This window comes from Rhea pennata, chromosome 8, assembly GCF_028389875.1.
Source record: "Rhea pennata isolate bPtePen1 chromosome 8, bPtePen1.pri, whole genome shotgun sequence".
NCBI classification, from domain to species: domain Eukaryota; kingdom Metazoa; phylum Chordata; class Aves; order Rheiformes; family Rheidae; genus Rhea; species Rhea pennata.
The window spans coordinates 28,064,846-28,079,157 of record NC_084670.1 but is presented as its reverse complement, the minus strand read 5'-3'; the positions used below and the strand labels follow the sequence as shown (position 1 = coordinate 28,079,157).

General features: G+C 61.9%; 1 protein-coding gene across 11 annotated transcripts in view; it reads right to left on the bottom strand.

Annotated features, from left to right (window-relative positions):
* The window catches only part of LOC134143793 (myomegalin), a 31,516-nt gene that overhangs the window by 738 nt on the left and 16,466 nt on the right, over positions 1-14,312 (bottom strand). For 6 of the 11 annotated variants that reach the window (XM_062582096.1, XM_062582097.1, XM_062582098.1 and 3 more), the window contains 24 exons: positions 13,789-13,877; positions 13,503-13,619; positions 12,805-12,942; positions 12,347-12,459; positions 11,434-11,561; positions 7,327-7,418; positions 7,035-7,195; positions 6,614-6,929; positions 6,372-6,540; positions 6,064-6,180; positions 5,512-5,977; positions 5,059-5,294; positions 4,843-4,894; positions 4,327-4,544; positions 3,665-3,859; positions 2,892-3,116; positions 2,583-2,714; positions 2,313-2,432; positions 2,052-2,229; positions 1,825-1,949; positions 1,473-1,574; positions 1,109-1,296; positions 354-491; positions 103-241 (listed from right to left, as the gene is read on the bottom strand). In XM_062582096.1, coding sequence (XP_062438080.1) covers positions 103-241; positions 354-491; positions 1,109-1,296; positions 1,473-1,574; positions 1,825-1,949; positions 2,052-2,229; positions 2,313-2,432; positions 2,583-2,714; positions 2,892-3,116; positions 3,665-3,859; positions 4,327-4,544; positions 4,843-4,894; positions 5,059-5,294; positions 5,512-5,977; positions 6,064-6,180; positions 6,372-6,540; positions 6,614-6,929; positions 7,035-7,195; positions 7,327-7,418; positions 11,434-11,561; positions 12,347-12,459; positions 12,805-12,942; positions 13,503-13,619; positions 13,789-13,877 — 3,954 coding nt within the window. Of the gene's footprint in view, positions 1-102; positions 242-353; positions 555-973; positions 1,297-1,472; positions 1,575-1,824; positions 1,950-2,051; positions 2,230-2,312; positions 2,433-2,582; positions 2,715-2,891; positions 3,117-3,585; positions 3,860-4,326; positions 4,545-4,842; positions 4,895-5,058; positions 5,295-5,511; positions 5,978-6,063; positions 6,181-6,371; positions 6,541-6,613; positions 6,930-7,034; positions 7,196-7,326; positions 7,419-11,433; positions 11,562-12,346; positions 12,460-12,804; positions 12,943-13,502; positions 13,620-13,788; positions 13,878-14,312 lie in introns of those variants that run through there. The other 5 variants (XM_062582102.1, XM_062582092.1, XM_062582093.1 and 2 more) reach the window with 5 other exon arrangements.

Sequence of the window (14,312 nt, the reverse complement as noted above, 5' to 3'; positions counted from 1 at the left end):
CAGGCGGGGGGACCAGGCCTGCTGGTACACCAAGCCCACTCCGCATCATCCCACAGCAAGGCGCTCTCCCGGACTGCCCACCCACCCGTCCTGGCCACCTACGCTGGCTCACGATGAACTGCTCCATGCTGTCCTTGAGCTGGGTGGTGCTGTGAAGCCGCTCAGCCGCGCTCTGCAGGGCATCCTCCCTCTCCAAGAGCTGGGCCCGCAGCGCCGAGATCTCACCCTGCAGCGCCTGCTCCTAGGACGACACACGCGTGACGAGCTGCGAGTGCTTGACCCTACCCCCCCCGCCAGCTCATCCAGGTATTTCGGACTCTGCAAGCTGCCCTGCTGCCTAGCCTGGTCCTTACCTTGCCCTGATGCTGGGCAGAGGCAGCAGGCAGCACAGCCCTCCAGAACGCGGCGAGGAGAGACCCACACTCCTCCAGCATGCGCTGCAGGGTGCTGGCGGTGCCCCACACGCGTCCTGCGCCAGCGCACCCCCGGGCCTGCGGGAGAAGGGTGCGGGAGCGGGTGCTGCTGGGGCACCCACGTCCCACTGCACCCGAGGACTTGCGATGCCCAGCCAGGACAGCGGGGCAGTGCCAGCCAGGACAGCGGGGCAGTGCCAGCAAGAGCCCACGGGCTGGACACAACTGCTTGTGTACCCACCCTGCAAGCTCAGTGCTGGGTGTTGGGCTCCCGCGCTGGGAACAGCTGCAGCAAAAACCAAGCTGAGCAGCAAGGTTAGGAGCCAGCCGCAGCCTGGTGGCTCGTGTCCTTGGCACACAGAGGGCTGGGGACGACGTAGAGCAACCCCAGGGTGGCATGTGCCAATACCAGGGCTCAGCACAGCACAGCGTGGCACGCGCTGGGCCGCAGCCTCAGCTGGACGTGTGCCGCACCAAGCGCGCGGCATGTGCCTGCTGCAGACCCCCCCCCCCCGGCAAAGATCCAGCATGGCTGGGAGGGCATGTGTGTGTGTGTGCACATATGCATTTAAATCACCCAAATTGCCATCTGGCCTCACTGGTACTGATGGGGCCTCCCGACACGTGGCCCTGCCTCCCCCAGGAGCAGAGTCCGTCCCCTGGCTGGCTCCAGCCCTGTCCTGCCCGCGCTTTACCTCCTTGCCCAGGAGCGAGTGGTTGGGTAGCCCAAGTGCTGGGTGCATAAGACACATCAGCTCACGAGCCAGCGCCTTCCCCTCCACGATGCGCTGCTCCAGGGCCTGGTAGGTGTCCAGGTGGCCAACAACATGAGCCCCTGCCAGCCCCGCACTCTTCCTCGCTGGTGAGCTGGCTCCGTGCACTGCTGTGGGCAAAGAAGAGCTGGGTGAAGGCCACCACCTGCTCCCCTCTCCAGCCTCCCCATCCCAGAGACCTGGCTCTGCCCAGAGCTCTCCATCCCTCCCCAGTGAGGGCAGCACCATGAGTTTGTCAGGCCTCAGCAACCTTGAGGCACCCAGGTGGCCAGACTCCAGGACCTACCACCCATCTGCCGGGTCACTGATGTATCCAAGGGTGGCGGGGAGAAGAGGGGGGCTGCTGAGCTCATGCCAACATCCCGCACTGGAGGAGATGGGAAGCAGCCTGGAACAAGAAGTCACAGACCCCCTGCAGGCAGCTGTGGCTTTGTGCCAGGGGCTGCTGGAGGCCTCCCCTTCCTCCCTGCCTGCAGGCCACATCCAGCGACCACATTCCTCCTGCTGCTGTGACAAGCATTTGGGACCCCCAAGGACTGCGCAGGGAAAGGGCACCCTAGAACCAGCAGCTGGGCAGAGGCTGGGTGCAGCCAGCAGCCAGGTGAGGGCAAGCGGGTGGCTGGGTGCAGGGCCTGTACCTGCACGCGCCTCTGCAGAGGGGCCGGGGAGGCGCTCGTAGACGTGCAGCTCCGCGCGCAGGGCCTGCACGAGCAGGCGGTGCTCCTCGCACTGCTGCTGCAGGAGCGTCGCCGTGTGCTGCAGCCTGTGGACAGGTGAGGGGTGAGTGGAGGGGCAACACGCGGGTCAGGGGCTGGCCACGCCGCCCAGCCCTGCTGGCCCCGGGGCCACAAAGCCCCAGTTCTACCTGTTGTTGTCCTTCTGCAGAGAGAGACGCTCGTCCCGGAGCTGCCGGATGTTCTCCTGACACTCGGCAAGCTCATCCGCGAGCTTCCGCTGCTCCCCACGCCTCCGGCCCACCTCTGCCTCGGCCTCCCGTGCCCGGGAGCAGGCAGCCAGAAGCGCCTCCTGCACCCGTGCCAGCTCTAGGGACAGAGAGCATGGAGACGTCACCATGGCCCTGCTCGCCGAGTACCTGCGAGCCGGGAGCCGGGTAGCCTGGCCCTACCTTGGGAAAGATGGTCACGCTGGAGCCGCAGGGTCCGGTTGTCCTCATGAAGGGCCCTGTTCTCACTGCTCAGTCGGGACCCCAGCTCCTGCCCCTGAACGTAGATGTCGGTGGAAAACCCTGCAAGGGAAGGAATTGGTGCTGATCCCCTCATCCCAATTCCCTGCTGTCCATAGGGCAAGCACCTTCCCCATGCAATGGGGTGGGCAAAGCCTGCCCCTCATCGAGCCCAGGACCCCCGATGGCCCCAGTCCCAGCACTGCTCCATACCGCTGGCCTTGCCAGTGGAGGCCAGGCGCTGTTCGAGCTGTTCCCGGAGCCGGTCGTTGGTGCAGATGGACTCCTCAAGGCGCTGGCGCAGGCTGCGGATCTCCAACAAGTGTTCCTCCAGCAGGTCTGCTCCTGCCACGGCCAGGGGGGCAGCTCAGGGCCAAGGGTGGCCAGGTCCTCTAGCCCGTGCCATCCCCACCACCCTGCCCCATGCCAGAGCCATGTCCCACAGCCCTCCTGGGGCTGGGTCTCCTCCCCACCCCCTCGTGCCCAGCTGGGGTGCCCCTTTGCCCTCTCTCAGGACTTTACCTGTTAGCTTTTGGCCAGGTGGGTACCCCAAAGACAACTTCCCATAAAACGGCCCGTGCAGCGGCTGGCTGGGAGGAGGCCCGTTCCAGAGGGCACGGGTCTCGGCAGCCCCTGGAGGCTCAGCCAGGCTCTGCGGCACACCGTGCTGGCAGAGGGATGCTGAGGGTTTGCTGTCCTCTCCAAAGGGGCCCAGCGGGGCTGCAGGCTTTGCTGGCAGTGTCACACCTGCACACACAGGACAAGGCGGTGATGAAGAGGACCGCAACAGCAGGGAGGAAGAATAGTAGTAACATCCTCCTGCTACGCGCTTCTTGCCTCCTCCTCCCTGTGCCCAGCAGTATGGCACAGGACTCCCCTATGGTGGCCCCATCACTAGTCCCCACTGTCTGCCCCCTGCCCAACCCATTCACCCTGGGGAGTAGAGGCTCTTCCAGGGCACCCGGAGCACGTGATATGAGTTGGAGGGTTTCAGCCCCACTCTTACACGAGGGCTAACAAAACCAGCCCTTCTCAAGGGGCCCCTGGGGTATCTGAGCACCCACCAAAAGGTCAGAGCAGCCTTGGGGATGCGTCCACCCACCCTCCGTCTCCTGCACACGACGGCTGCCTGTCCCCACCACCCCCAGGCAAGCAGAGCAGTGGGACCCAGCCTAGAGGCCCTGGGGAGCAGGAGAAGGAATCAGGCAGGACTAACAGGTTGGAAGGGCCGGGGGCCATGCAGCGCAGCATGCCGGGCAGGCAGGACCGACCCCGCGCTGGAGCCGCATGCTCACTTTCTCCCAGCTGTCTCCGGAGCACCTGCAGTTCTTGCTGCGCCTCTGCCAGGGAGCAGACAGGGGGGCCGCAGCAACCCAGGAGCACGGGGGTCGCAGGAGGGGGGGGCCCGGCAGGCAGAAAGGGGGGCAACCCGGGGACTAGTGCAGGCAGGGGAGCACTAACAGGTTTGGACAAGGAGTCAAAGTGAAGGCCTAGAGACAGGAGAGAGACGGAGAGATGTTAACGTGGCTCTGGTTCAGGCTGCAGGAAAACTCTCCTCCCTAGAGGTCTTATCACGCTCCAAGCAGCCAACTCGGTGTCTGCAGCGGCCGCAGGCTGGGACACCCTACGGCTGGGGTGCCCCATGGGCGACAGGCTGGGTCCCAGCCTCGCAGCACTGCAGGTACCGCAGCAGGGCACCCCCGGCGTTGTGTGCTTGGACAAGGTGCGGAGCCAGGCTGACACTGGGGGCACGGTGCCACGTGGCAAGGCTGTGCCGGGTGGCCTCCACCAGGACCCCACAGATGAAGCAGCTGGGGGGTGTGACAGAGCGAGAGCAGGCTGGGCACCTACTCCTGCAGGGACCTGTTGTGCCAGAGAGGGGCTGCGTCTCCCACCGTGCGTGGTTCCCGTCCCCAGCCCGCGGCTGCCCTCCTGGGGCCTGAGCACTCCGTGGTACCTGCGCGTTGGGTGGGCTCCTCCTGGCACTGGCTGCACTCGCTGGCTGCGTCCCCGTCAGAGCAGGGCTCTAGCCCGTCGGACACGAAGGAGGTGCTGGTGACGGAGCGGGACAACTCGGAGGGCGGGCGGCTGCTGCCCAGAGATTCGCAGCGCTCCTGCAGCTTCACCTCCAGGCTCTCAATCACTTTCTCCTTCTCCTGGAGCTCCCGGCTGAGCCTGCGGAGATGGCTGATCACTGGGACGCAGGAGGGAAGCGGGGTAACCCCTGAGCCACAGCCCTTCCCGCCGTGCTGCACCTGCTCCAGCCAGCGTCCTGCCCAGGCTGCAAGGCTGCCCCGGGCCGTGGGGCACCCAGCGCGAACTTGGGATGCCCCATCCCAGAGCGGAGGCAGCCTCAGGGCGTCCACCCAGAGCAGCCCCTGAGGGTAGCCGGGACCCCCCTCCCGAAAGCAGTGATGGCCCTGGGGAGCCCGTCCAGAGCAGGGACCCTCAGGCCCTCCCTGGGAGCTCGTACCTCAGCACCAGCAGTTCGTGGCTGCTTTTATCCTCCTCGTCTTGTTGATCTCCTGAAAAAACAACCCGGAGAGGGACGGTCAGTGTTCCCACGCCCCGACGCCGCCCTCCCACGCGCTCATCTCTCTACAGAGCCATAGCAGGCCGGTCGCGGCGTCCCTTCCCATCCTGCCGCGTCCCGCGACACCGGCCCCAGTGCCACCCCACGGGCACTTACTGGTGCTCAGCTTGTCACCGAGTCTCTCGGCCAGCTGCCTGCCCTGGGCCAGCTGCTCCCGGAAGGCCTGGCCCAGGTAGTAGTCGATGTCGGTGCCGCGGAGGAGCTCCTCGAAGGACCGCACGGCGTCACGCAGGTGCTGGGCCAGGCCGCGGCTCGCCCCGCAGCCGTCCCGCAGCGTCTGGCGCAGGTGGGACAGCTCCCGGGCCTGCGCTTGGATCAGCGAGTCGTACTTCCTAGGGGGGAGGTTGGCGAGCGAGGTGTCCCTGGGGCTGCCCGCGCCCCCACGACAGGCACCGCGGGGCCGGGGCGCTGGGCAGGCGTCCCCGCGGGGCTCTGCCGCAGGAGCCTGGCCGCAGGTAAAGCCACGCAATGAGAAGCGACCGCCTTGGGCGCCCGCGGGAAACCCCACGCTGCCCCCGACCTGCCCGCGCCGTGCACCCGCGGTCATACCCCGGCCAGGTGGCAGATTGCAGCTCCTTGGGCAAAACGCCTCCGGGCTTGGCAGCAGGCAGCTGCGCCTCGAGGAGGGCGACGCGGTGCACCAGGCGCTCCAGGTCTCGGTGCGCCCGGAGGGCGGGCGGGCAGAGGGTGCCGCGGCCGTCCGACTGCCAGCCCTCGTCCTCATCGGTGAGGCTGTGGGCAGGCGACACCAGGGCCGCAGGGCCCGGCAGCGGCCGCTCCGTGCCCGAGGCGTAGCCGCTGGTGACGGAGACGGAGCGGGCTCGGTGCTGCAGGCTCTGGATCACCTTACTGGCGTTGAGGAGCTGCACCTTCAGGTCTTGGATGTGCTGGCGCAAGGCCCCCACATCCGGTGGGGGCACGGCCTTGAGGACAGCCTTGTTGACCCCTGGCCGGAGCCAGGACCCCAGCTCCTCACCCAGGCTGGGTTCACTGAATACATCTGCTTCCTCGCACTCTGCAGAGCAGATGAGGCATGGTGTCACCTCTCTACACCAGGTGGAGAAGGCCCTAGGAGCCCCAGGAGCCCCCATTCCTGCTCACCGGGGCTGGTGGTCTCATCTCGGTCAGCCTCCGTCTCACTTCGCCCGCATGTCTCATAGCCCAGGTCCTGGAAGTCCACTTGCACTTGCTTGCTGAGCTGCTGGGCGTGGGGCTCACCTGCCGGGCAGCCCCATCAGCGCGGGGTCCTCCCTCCCGGGAGGGACCACGGCCCCTGCCCCACGTACAGCGCTTCGCACAGGGTGTCCTGGGCTTGGCTCAGGGCAGGTCCCACAGGCAGGCAAAGAACCCCATCACGCCCCGTCCCATCCCGTCCCATCCCGTCCCGTCCCTCCTTGGCCGTGACTCACGGAGCAGGACGTGGTACTTCTCCAGCTGCTCTGCCTGCGCCCGCACCGTGGCCTCCGAGGCCGCAAGCTTGTCCTGCAGCTCCTGGCACTGCCTCCGGCGCTGCACCACCTGGGAGCGCAGCTCCGTGCCCAGCCCCGGCCAGCCCCCGCCGGGGGCCGTGCCCTCCACCTGCCGGAGCAGAGACGGGCCTCGAGCAGCCGCCCGCACCCCCACCCAGGTCCCCCATGCCCGCGGCACTTACGTGGCTCCCCTCCTCCCCGCCCGGGGTGCTGGGGCAGGGTCTCTTGGGCGCATCGTCCCAGGACTGTGCGTCCAGCGCAGGGCGCTTCGTGGGCACCGCTCCCCTCTCTGCCGGGAGCCCCTCGCCGTCCCCGGTGCCACTGGCCGGGTGGTCCGCCAGGGCGCCGTGGCCCTTCCGCTGGAGCCTGTGGGGCTCGGGAGTCGGGGGGCCACCCGCCCCGGCCTCCTCCTGCTCCCCGCTCTCCAGCAGCGACGTGGCTTCACCTATCCGCTCCTTCAGCTCCGCGTTCTCCAGGCACAGGCTCAGCATCGCCTTCCTGGGGGTGTACAGCACTGTGAAGGGCAGGCAGCGGCTGGGACGTGGGGCATCCCCCACCTCAAGTCGCTGTCACCCGCCGGCTCCCAGGTCCCGAGGCTCTTGCCTCATGTGAGAGATGGAGGAGAAACCAGCTTCCTCCAGCTGGGCCTTCAGCTCCTGCAGCTCCTCTTCCGCCCGCGCCTCCCGATCCGGCAGGGCAGGCGCCGCGCTCCCTGGCAGCAGACCCTCAGTGCCCCCGCTCTCCCTGGGGACTCGGAGGCCATTCTAGAAGGACAGAGGTAGTTGGTGATGGGGATGTCTCCAAAAGAGCTGGGGCACGGTGGGGCAGTGGCCCTGGAGAGCACCGTGCCTGGCTCTGGGACCCCCATTCCCGGTGCCGTGCTGCCCTGACTCACGTGCTGGCTCGCAGCGCCACGTGCCACCTCCTCCTCGATGCTGTCAGTAAAGTTGGTGCTGGCGTCGTCAGCGTCCGTCCCCACGGCCTGACCTAGGAGACAGCACAGCAAGACGCTCAGGTACGATGCCGCTGCCCCCTGGCAGTGCCCGTACCTGGGCTGAACTGCAGGCGCCCGTCGTGGGCAGCCTTGGGGGACCCTGCCGGCAGAGCCCCATCTCGCACGGGCCCGAACTGCAGCATCAGGCTCTCTCAGCGGGACGGGGTCTCCCTGTGGCCCCTCTGACCTGCCCCTGCGTGCTGCAGCCTCAGCCCAGTGCCAGGGTGAGCCCTGTGCTGAAGGAGGGGACGGTCCCAGCTGCCTCTGGCATCGCTGTGCCGAGGGAAGACGGCCATCTCAGCAACGCCATGGGCCACATCCACAACTACGTTCATGCCACCTTGTAGCGGACACCCCGCCGCCCCGAGCTGAGCGTGCATCTCACCCGTGCTACGGCGTTGCGAGGCAGAGCCACCAGCAACAGCAAAGGCTCGGGCCCAAGGGCCCCGCCACACGCTCCCCCAGCGGTCCCGCACTGGCCGCTGCCTGCCTGGGCATGGGGCAGCGCTGGAGGGCACCGCCATGCCCACGCCACCCCCACCGCACCGTGTGGCAGCGGGCACCGTGCAAGCCCACGCCGGCCTTGCTGCAGCAGAGCCAGAGGGGCTGCTGCATCCCGTGGCACAGGGGCCACAGGGTCACCCTGCACCCGGGGACACAGCTCTGCCCCTGGCCCGGCCAGCTCAGCCCTCGTGCCCTTCCACCACGCTGCTCACAGCCGGCCGGCTCAGCTGCAGCTCAGGCTGCCTGGATTGGCACAGCTCATGCTTGCAACCAGCATCCTGCTGCACCTGTGGCCACCCACAGCCTCGTGTGTCCCCAGGGCCCGAGGCCCCCGTAGCCCCCGGGGGCCACGCAGGGCCAGGTTCGGCAGCCCCCTGGCTGCTTTGCCGGCCGCCAGGCTGAGTGCCAGCTCCCCAGCGCAGCCTTGCTCCTAAGCTCCCAGGCAAGGCTGAACACGGAGCCGGGGAATGCACGGAGAGCGTGGCCGGAGGAGAGGCACAAGCATTACTGGGGGAGGCGAAAGCAGTCTGGAAGCACTTGGCGGAGGAACCCGTGCTGCTCCCGGGAGAGCGAGCCCAGGGCAGCCGGGAGCACGCCTCGGGGCAGGGGTAGGGGGGGCCGTGGCACCGCGCTGCTCTGCGACCCGGGTGGTCCCCCACTAAGAGCAACTGCTGGAAAGCTGCAGCCATCGGGGCCAATTCCCAGCCTGGCCCGGGCAGACATCACACCCCACCCGCTGGGGCATGTTCAGCAAGAACAGGGCCCTAACAGCAGCCCGGGGAGCTCCCGCTCCTCGCGCTGGAGAGCTGGGAGAGGCCCTCCTCACCAAGCACCACGTTTAAAAGCAACGAGCAGCAGCTGCAGCGGTCGGACTCAGGTGAAGCAGCAGCTCCCATGGCAGGGGGGGCTCTCTGGGGCACAAGCTGCTAGGTGACAAAGCACCTGGGGGGAGAGGGGCTGTAGGCCCTTGGCCACGGGCTTGCGCGGAGGGGCCAACGGCTACGCGCACACAGCTCTCGAGCCAGGGCAGGCAGGCCAGGTCTGGGGACGCGGGAGAACCACCTCTCCACCAGCCTCTAACGGCACCAGCCCCCACCGTCCCCTAGAGCTCCCAGTGCTCCAGGGTTGAGACAAAAGGGAGCACGAGCCTGGAGGGGAGAAAGAGAAAAATAAAAATAAAAAGGCACACATGGGAGGAGGAGGAAGCTGGTGCAGGGGGCAGAAAGGGAGCTCAAGTGTGGGGCAGACTGGCCCCGGGCTGCTGTTTGCTGAGCGTCTGAACCCTTGCACAGCAGCAGGAGCGCCCCAGCGTGTGCCGCGGGGCGCAGGGGCTACCTTGCTCGGCTCTGCGCAGAAGGGATGCAAACACGCGCGTGCGTTTGTCACGGACCACTGCGCCTCTCACACTGAGCTTGATGGGGACTAGTTGCAAAGCTTGAAAACTGCACAGGGGCCACAGGGCTGGAAGGACTCCAGGTACATTGGCTGCACTGGAAATCTTCACACCAACAGGAGAAGGGGAACAAGGTCCTCAGGGAAATCAAAAGCAGGACAGAGCTCCACAGGGAGCTGCGAGACAGCAGAGAGTGGTTCCACAGAGGGTGCTCTCTGCACGGGGTGCTCAGTCCGGCCTTTCAAAGGGCCAAGGAGCATACAGCAAGGGACAACAGGGATGAAACAGGGCCCTAAAGAACAGGGTAGAGAACATGGGACACCTCAGTTTAGGTCAATACTCACCTCGCACAGTGTCTAACACTGGTGAAATTTGGGGGGGGAGGGGGGGGAAAGAGAGACAGATCAGAGACAGATTTGCAGCAGAATATAAGCACAAGCCATGGGAGCTGCCAGGGCACCAGCCAAGGCATCCCCTGTACTATGCCAAGGGGCCTGCACTCAGTCCTGGGCTCCACACTTCCCAAGGGACCAGAGAGCAAGCCAGACATCAAAGCTAAGGATGGAGTAGGAAGGTTGAATACAATGACAGGGCCACAAAAGTTCCTACAAAGTGAGAGGCAGAAGGAGAGAGAAGATGGTGCTACACAGAAAAGTGAGAGGAAGCATATGAGGTAAAACACAAAAGAAAGAAAAAAAAAAAAAAAAAGGACAGCCACATTGCAGAGCTGCCCAGCAGCCACATCCCTTCAGGCCACATGGCCTTCAGGCCGCAGCTAGGCACACAGAGGTGCAACACTGCCCTGCCGCATGAAGAAAAGCCTGTGCTGACTCCTATCCCTGTTTCTGAAGCAGGGAAGGGAGGATTTGAACATGAGGGCAAGGCATGAGATACAGGCCAACACATGAAGCAGTCGCAAGGAGGCACGTAGCAGAGCAGTTGCAGGTCCAGATGACACAGCCCAGCAAGATGGAGCTCTTCTGCTCCACCCTCCAGGTTTGACTTCCCCTGGCCAGCACAAATAGAGGCAATCAGAGGTACATGATCTAGTCCCACCACCTTGGGAAGTGATCAGGTATGACAGAGCTGATCCAACCCTTCAGCACATAGGAAGCAGAGGTCATTGGAGAGCTGCTGCCATCACTTTCCAGTTCTTACACTAACCCAAACACTCCCAGCTGCCCTAGGAAAAAAAAAAAGAAAGCTGCCCTAGAGAAGGTAAGCAGTAGTGCCAAGTGGGGCTGTCACTGGCAAAGTGGAATAGGGCCCGCCCCTCATCCAACGGGGCTGTAGAGCCTAAGATGCACACACACTAAGGCAGCAGATCCAGCAGGTCCTAGCCCAGATCCTGGGAGCAGGGACAAGTCTTATTCACCCCAAACCATCTGTGCTCTCCATCAAGGCACAGAACTCACAACTAAAAAATTAGAAAAAAATAAAAAAAATAATTCAGGAGAGTCTTCACTACTGACATAGCATTTGGTTTGAGCATAAAACGGATCATTGGCTCTATATACTCAAAATACTCATACAAGATTACCAGGCAAGCAGCACGCAGTCCTTGCTCTACAGATCTTGCAGCCCTTCCCAAATTCCCTAGCTCTGGACCCCACTTGTCCACATACACCTTTTCCTTCTGCACCAGCAGCCATCAACCCAAGAGGGGGATGTTACTGGGTAGAAAAAGGGGAAGGTAATATAAAAATTCACACTCATGCACTTGGGAGATGATAGAGAACATCTGGTGTTTCCTTCAGTGAAAGGGAATCTTTATTTGGCCCACTGGGAAAAAGGGGAAGGGAGATAAAGGGAAATCAACTAAAATGGAATGATTTGAGTGTGCAAATACATCAGTGACCACGGGGTGGGTCAGACAGGAACGTACATGAGACACAGGTGGATTGCACTGATTGCAGTTTCCAAGCAGCTCTAAAAATAAAACAAGAAACCCCACACCAATTCTACCGTACCATTACTAAGTACCAAAGCAAACCCCCGGAGTCAGTGAGACAGGCTCGCTCAGTTAGTGAACCGTTTCCGTGGCAGGTGGGCGAGCGCCAGGGCTCAGAAGGCATGCTGGGGTAGGACTCTCACACGCTCCTGTTCCCCACCTCCTAAGGTGCCCTGTGTCTCCAGCCTGCTCAAACGCTCCAAGCTTCTTCCAAGAGCTTCTTCCAGCTGTCCCCGGAGCTCCTGGACCCCCTCCAGCTCCACCTGCAGAGTGTGGTCTCTTGCAGCGCTAAGCAGACACGCCGCACAAAAGGGAAGACGGTTAGACAGGCTGCAGCAATCATCAGAGTAGCAAGCGCACATCAGATTGGGTCCCCGCCGTCCATGACTACCACCTACTCCATCCACAGGCCTTCCGTACCTCATAGGCAATTTGGACACCTCCCACCTCACCCCTAAACCTCCCCAGAACACACCCAATCCCCCAAAAAAGGCTTCAGCATGGGGCAGGGAACTTGGTCACAGCTGTTCTTCAGTACTTACCCAAGCACTCCACATATGTGCTTCTCTTGGTGACAGGTAGCTCAAATATCCCAGAGGCTATAGTCCCATGAAGGGCAGGGGATTAGTGCGGAGGATAGAGAATGCAGGCTATACTCTGCTACAGGACAACAGCCTAGACAAGCACTTAGATAGACCATTCTCAACCCAAAAGTTGTAGGGTTGGGAATCTAACATGGGGAACAGCAGCCTCCAAGAAGTGGCTGACCTCCAAGAAGCCCAGCAGGAAAGGGAGAAGCCAGAGAATAGGGATGAAAATCCCAAGGCCTGAGCAAGGGGTAGAAACAGGGGCAGTTTACAGAGCATTTGAAGCTGGCTACTACAGTTTGGTTGCCAAAAATCTGGGCACCAAAAGCTGAGCTTGTCCAATTCCTCAGGGCCAGGCTCCCTCTTTCTCACTGATGGCTCACAGACTTGCAGAACACTCACTGCTTCAGGGGTCAGGTCATCCCCTGGAGCACCCACTCATGCCCCAGCAGCAGAGCAGTGCAGAGCCAGGGCAGCCCTGCTTACCTGTCTGGATGAGTGTGGAACTTCACCAGGCTGCTGTAGAGCTGCCTCTCTGCTTGGAGAGCCTCATTTAGCCGATTCCTTTCAGCCACCAGCCCTTCTAGCATCAGCAACAACTGGCCAGAGTAGACAAGAGGCAACACTTAGAGGCAGGAACCAAAGAAGGCATCCGGTCGACCCTGACAAGTGGAGGTTTACCCTTCCAGATGTACCAACCACCCCTCTTAGCTTCAATCACTTAGACAAAGCGACTGGAGTGTCACCCCAGGCTCCCCAAAAGACTGCCCTTGAGGCCAGTGCTAGAAGAAACCAAACCTCCTCTGTGTTCCCCCTTCCATACACTGTCAGCCTCTAAGGACAAGAGCACCACACAATATCCAGAGACTGAAAAAGAAAGTTTTATAACTGCAAGCATCAGCAGAAAAATGACACGTCCACACTTGCTTCACTGGGCACACTACCTGTTGCCTTCTGTTTCCAGTAGCCTCTTGTACTCGTGATTCTGCTATAGCCACTTTGTCCCGAAGCACCAGCACTTCTTGAGTCAGCCTTTCCACGGCTGGAATTTCTTCAGGATCCACCAGCTGCATCTGTAAATCCTGAAAATCAAGTGCAGGAGGGCTCAGGGGAGAAGGGCTCAGGAACAAGGACAGCTGAACTGTTGTAACCCTCCCTGGAATGCAGTTGCCAAAAGTTTCCAGTGTTAGGGAAGATCAGGGTCTCCAAAGACAGAAACATCAATGCAGCCAGGGTGCGTTAAACACAGATGACACACTGAAGCGAGATTTGAGGAGGGACAAGACACTGTTTAGAAAACTCCCGAGGAAGGGCACTTAGTACACGAGGAACAGAACGCCAAATAACAGCATTCTGAGCAAAGGCCAGGTTTGGGGTCCTTGTAGTCTGGGCAAAATAACAAAGGGCTCTAGGCAAGCCAGCAGCAATCCCATCCACAGCCAGCCAGCCACATTAATCTGAAGAGGCCCCTCACTCCTTAGCAGAGGACTGCAGTCACTGCTATCACAGAAACCAACAGCTTTACACCTGACATCTTGCCCTTCAGCAGAAACGAGAGACTGATGAACAGGACATGGGGAAGTAAGAGGCTCCTCTGCAGCCTTTCTGGGCAGAACTGACCCAGGACAGTGTATTTCCTCACCTTGATGAGATCCTCTTTGATCTGAATGTTCCTGGTCAGGGACTCAATATCTGAGGCCTGCACCTGCAGCTCTTCCTCCTGTGTGGCCACAACGGACTGGAGAGCAGTGAGCTCTCGCTATGGAAGGAAGAGTCTGTGAGAACTATAGAAAGCCAAAACCCCCAAAGGCTAAAACCCTACTGCAAGCTGCTGCCCTACATCTCCCACATTCAGTGCCCCCCTGCGAGAGAAGGTCCAAAACCTCCAGTGAGGGGCAGCCCAACAGTTTCCCGTTGACAAGGCTTACCCTGCTCTCCCTTTCCTTCCTTGCCATCAGCTCCAGCTCCTCTTTGGCATTAACAAGCTCCTTCTCCAGTTCTGCTGCTGACATCGTAACTGCAGAGAAAGCTAGGTTAACTGCAGGATTACTCTGTGTTATAGTCTCTTACTCCAGCATTGTACAAAAATCATGTCTTTGGTAAGAGACAAGTCCATGAGGCCTGCTCCCCAGCACACTTCATCTTCCTAAAGACTGCTGCTCCCTTACTGATCCTTCAACAGCAGCTCCAGGGAACAGCAGTGTCCCAAGGCTGCTGTCCCACCTTTGGCAAAGTTCAGGTGTCCTGGAGCCAAGGCTAACCCTAGGTCAGTCCCACATTCTCACCCCCAGCCTGAACCATCTGGTCAGAAACCCCACACAGGACAGCATCAACTGTGGAGCAGAAGCATCTCACCCTAAAATCAACACCAACTTTTCTTTTCACATGTTCACACCCTCATGCACCCTCAGAACCATCACCCAAGAGAAAGCTCAGCTTTATTTCAAAACAC